This window comes from Cystoisospora suis (genome assembly GCF_002600585.1).
Source record: "Cystoisospora suis strain Wien I chromosome Unknown contig_664, whole genome shotgun sequence".
In the NCBI taxonomy this organism is placed as follows: Eukaryota; Apicomplexa; class Conoidasida; order Eucoccidiorida; family Sarcocystidae; genus Cystoisospora; species Cystoisospora suis.
In genome coordinates, this window is record NW_027153465.1 from 40,033 (window position 1) to 45,016 (window position 4,984).

The 4,984-nt window shown below is 55.7% G+C and overlaps 1 protein-coding gene across 1 annotated transcript; it reads left to right on the top strand.

The window, feature by feature from the left end:
• The first annotated feature begins 682 nt into the window (after positions 1-682).
• On the top strand, positions 683-4,346 carry CSUI_001642 (hydrolase alpha beta fold protein). The gene has a single exon (XM_068061847.1). It carries the CDS (start codon positions 1,403-1,405, stop codon positions 3,977-3,979), a length of 2,577 nt encoding a protein of 858 aa, XP_067926182.1. The 5' UTR covers positions 683-1,402; the 3' UTR covers positions 3,980-4,346.
• The last annotated feature ends 638 nt before the right edge of the window (positions 4,347-4,984 follow it).

The following is a 4,984-nucleotide window of genomic DNA, read 5'->3' on the forward strand; positions in this document are numbered from 1 at the left end:
GTTTATCACAGTCTAGGTGCCGCGGCCGCCGCAGGGCGGTCAACACGCGACACTGGTAACGCCGCTACGTAGCAGTTGAGAAAACACCACGTGACACAGTGGTACGAAGAGCTGTCTCGTAATGTCGAAACTGTACAAAGTGCGGAACTCTCGTGTAAGAGTCACGCACAACAATTCCTTAGCAGCCGGCGGTTGTCGGGAGCGCCCCCGGCGTCGAGCTTCACGTGGTGCTGGGCTCTCTCTTCTGTAGCTACATCGGGCCGCTTTGCCGGGACCTAAACCCTAGCAATCCGGATGGTGGGCAGACTTCGCTATGGCCAGGGAACCACACCGGAGTTGAGAAGCGAACGGCAAACACAAGGGGTCTGGCGGTTCCACTGGAAGCCGGTAGCAACTCCTCCGCGCCCCAATAGACGCTCGTACTGCTGGGGCGCTGACCACCCTGGATCAGCTGCAATGGATACTGTGGCTACTGCCGGCTCGCACACGTGGTTTTTTCGAGACTTCACCATGTCCCTACTCGTCTGGTTACGTAAGCCGGTGGAGCAACTAAGCGCAAACCCGTCCTGTCTGCCGTAGCGTGGCCGAGGACCGTCCCGGTGTGGTCCGCGTGCCCGGGCCGGCATAAAGTCGGTACGCCCCTCCTCTTCCTGGATAGCTCGGATCTAAGGTCAGGCGCTATCCTTTCGCACCGGGCGCTGGTGTGCGACACGCCCTCACTGCAAGGTCAACCTAACTATGCTGCGGTTACACCTCGTCAGATCGCTCGAGGTAGCTGATCCTTCGGTGAGAAAAACACGCTAGGCTTGACGCGGGTTATTGACTGGAGGAGCCCGAGTTCCTTCGACTCCCGCAGCCAAAGAGTTCGAGCTATGCCATTCTCTTTTTCGGTCCCAAATCACTCTCCGCAAATGTTAACTTACCCGTTTCTTCATATATTTTTCCGTCTCCTGCGCGTTGCTTTTCTGTCTCCTATCTTTCCCACAGTTGCTCTCGTGGATGGCGTTACGTCTCACACTAAGGTCGTCTCCTAGTTTTGCCCTTGTGCCTGCCGGTGCTCGTGTGCCGGCTTTCCTCGCCGTTCTTGCTGTACTTCCGTCTGCGCTCTTTCTATCAGGTCTTAGAGAATCTTTACCTCCCGATTTTCCCTGCCCTTTTCTTCCCCTTCGCTGGCCAGACCCCTCGCTGGCTCCCGCAAAAGGGGACACGGTTGACTTCACCCAGCGCTGGAATTTCTATATCCCCGTATTCCACGTTCGGTTGGGGGTTCTGCGTCTCGGTGACACGGGGCCGCTCCTCCTGTGACTCCGTGGTCGCTTATCTTCATTTCAAGTACAGACTCCACGCGGGTTTGAATTCGTAGTACCAGTGATTTTCCCGTCACACTGTCTGCCGGACTGGGATGGAGCAGCGTTCCGTGGCCCTACCGTTTTCCTCCTCAGAAAGCCACGAAGACGCTGGGAAGGAGACAGTAACATGCAGCTCAGTCACACGGGAGGGTGTACGGGGCTCCCCAGCTGCCCAGAGTCTTTTTTCTCGGACTGTGCCTCTTGCGTCCGTAGAAATTTTTCCTCCGAGTCCATGGTGGTGTTCTTCGTCTCCATCTTCCGCTGCTTCTCTCGTAGTTGTGTTACACGGCATGTTCCGTTGTAAGGACGACATGAGAGATCTCTGCATGCGCTTACACGCGGACCGGGTCCTAGCAGTTGACCTCCGGAACCACGGGGACTCTCCCTTCACGTCTTCCATGTTCTTGCAGGACGCGGCCGCAGATGTCTTGAATCTTATACAAAAAGAATTAGCTGCGCAGCCTGCAAGCGATGTCTCTGGCGATCCGCTTGTCGATGAAGTGGAGAAGAAGTGTCAAGCTTCCGAGGATAAATGTGCTGGCCCTCTCGCCTACCGACGGCAGCGATGTCAGAAGGGGTCCCGAGAACTCGTTCATGGCTGCGAAGGCAATTACAGCGGTAACAAAGAAGAACAGGACTCGTCGAAGGAACGGGCTTGCCAGAATGGCGTAAGACAGGGCGAGACGCGTGCGTTTCCGGTTAACCCCCCGCGCCAAGCTCTTCCCACTACAGGCGAGACGAACAGAAAGGATAAATCTCATGTCTTACGTCTGCCTTGGGGACTTGGCGTCCACAAGACAGATAGCATCTCTGTCTGTGCTTATCCGCAAAGACAGGGCCCCACTGGGGAGAAAGCGAAAGAAGGGGTTTATAAGAAAGGGAGTCGGAAGCAGAGCCACTCTCGTACGGAGAGAAAAACACGAAGCTATGTCTGTTGTTGTTTAGTCGGACACAGCTTGGGGGGACAGGTTGCTATGGCAGCAGCTCTTCGTGCTCCTCCGGGTTTAATCAGCAGCGTAGTCGCAATAGACATTTGCCCAGTGAATTACTTTGACAGGCCTTTGCCTCGCAGCGGCGTCTTTGATGTTCGGGAACTTGTCGAACTTGCTGCCTGTGTCCCGACAGGGATCGTCCCTGGGGGAAAGGAGGAGGTAGTGAGGCTGCTACGGAAAGTGGAGAAGGCAACCACGTCCGGTCCGGACAGCGGAGGGAAAGTCGCCGAATCTCTTGTAGTGCTGCTACAAGAAACTGAATTTGAAAAAGACGGAGGGAGAGAACACAGCGATGTAGAGGAACAAAGAGAGTTCGAGGACAGACGACGAGAAAGAGAGGCAGACACGCAGCGGACAGAAGATGACGGAGCACAAGGAGGCAAGAAGGATCTGAGAGTGCCGGGGGGGTGCCACACCTGGTCAGTTGAAATGGAAGACGAGAAGAACCTGGAAAGAAGAGAAGGGGGAAGGACAACAGACACGAGTATTGCCGCAGCGACAAAATCGGTGGCTGCACCTGCCAGCATGATTCAAGATCTAGAAGTAGCAGAGTGTGCAGAAGAATCGCTACCTTTGAAAGTGCTTAAATGGAGAATGAATCTTCCCGTCATACGAGAAAGCTTCAGGAGCCAAACTCTGTGTTGGGATCTTCCATCTCCTTCTGCATCCGCCTTGTCCGCATCTTGTTCTCGTGCGCCTCCGCACTCCCTTGCTTCCTCCGGTACCGCCTCCCCCTCCCCCCCTTCATTTGCCTCTTCACCGGCTTCCTCCGGACACCAGGCTTCTGAGCGTTCTGGTCTTTTAGCTAGCCCATACATAACTCGACCTCATGTTGCTGCAGCAGGAACTTCCGACCTCAGTTACCCTTCCTCACTGTCGCCTGTGGGCCTCCAGAGTCGGCACCTCCAGAGAATCGCGCCCCCTGATCTAGCAGCGGAGGAGAATGACATGGCTGTACCACAGGCTTTCTCGCCTTCATCCAACAAATGCAGACATGACAGCGACTTCGCGAAGGCCACCAGCGATCGGTGTTCAGCGTGCGCCTCTTCCCGTGTGCCCACAGCTGTACCAGGTGCCTCCCCGGATACTGAACATCGTGGACGCTTAGCCGAACTATTTCCCGAAGCGCGTTTTCCTTCTTCGTTGACCTCAACAGAGAGCGAAGGAGAGGGAAATAACCGGCGTGTTTGTTTCCCGACACAGCTCGTCTCCTCTGCGTCGTCTCCTGTCGATAGTCACTCTTTCGTATCGCCGCCAACATCACCAGAGGACAGCACAAGGCCTGTGCATCCCTGGAGGTCTTCTTTAGATACACAGCGCGGCCCTCCCCGGCTGCCTCAAATCACGCTGCGACAAGAGCATGCGGCAGTCACGAGTTTCCACGTCAAGCCTTCGCCTTTTGTGGGACCTGCTCTGCTTATTCGCGGTCTGTGTTCGCCCTGGGTGAATCCGGGGCTGCATTTTCCGGCATTCCAGGCGTACTTTCCCGAGGGAAAACTCATCTGTATAGACGGGGCCAGTCATGCGGTGCATGTCGACAAACCTGAAGAAACTGCGGCTGCCATAAACAGTCTTCTTGCTCAGATAGCGTCTCGAATTGCAGCTGATGCAAAAAAAGGAGAAATGCAGTGCCCTTAGCGCTTAGGTGCAGTTTTATCTCAATAACTACGCCTTTCCGAGTAATGTATCTGGTCCTGAGTAGACCGAGCCTTACATTCACACACGCGCACACCGCGACGTTTCGGGCAGCTAGCACAACGTCCGACGCGCAACCGCAGGCCGCACACGCCCGACTCCAGTTGGTGTGAGGGGAAGGCTTCGTCCCGTTACGGGCGCCCTGGTCAAGTATAATAAAGGTAATGTGTGACCAGAAGATCTGTACCATAGGAGTGTTGGGGGTAGTACGCGAACTCTAAATCATTCCGAAGCTGGCCATCACAGGCGGATACGCGACGGGCGACGTAGGCAGCGGGGGCCGTCGCGTCGAAGCAATCCGCAGGCCACGTCTCAAACGACGGAGCCGCTAGAACGGGAACAACCGGAGCGATGGCAGAGACCGAGACCAGGGTAATCTTTTTCTAGCAAAGTTTCGAGGAGACGTTGTGGTAGTGCTTCCCTAAGGTGTGACGGCCGGCTATCTACTATGTACCTTGTGACCGTGGATGCACAGTAACTATCGCGTATCCGAGACGAACTGCCGTGTTGGTTAAACACTCAGCAATTTTCCTGCCGTCCCTGATAACGACTTCCCCTCGATGGGGGAATTACTTAGTGGTGGCCATAGTCGCCACGGTTGCGTCACGCTACACTGAGCAGACTCAACGTTCTCCTGTGAGCTGCGGTTAGGCGGTTGCCAGGTCGCGTGATCAACGGCGGGTAACCGAGTGTTAGATTGTGACAAATGGTGGTCCCAACCGGGAGCGCGCAGCAGAACCTCCGTGCATGAAGTTTTAACCCGTAACTCCCGAAGGAATTTTCAACAGTTCTCCGAGCGTGCCCACGAGTCGGACAGCGGAGGTTGCTTGCCATCAATTTCGTCACAACGCCTGTGTAACGCCCTCGCTACGACTCTGCGCCGCCGCCCTGTGTGTCAACGCCTGTAGTGCGTGCCGTGCAGCGTGTCGAGTGCCGCGCGGTGAACGA

Coding starts and splice junctions, on each gene's coding strand:
- CSUI_001642 (XM_068061847.1), top strand. CDS start 1,403: ATGGAGCAGCGTTCCGTGGCCCTACCGTTTTCCTCCTCAGAAAGCCAC.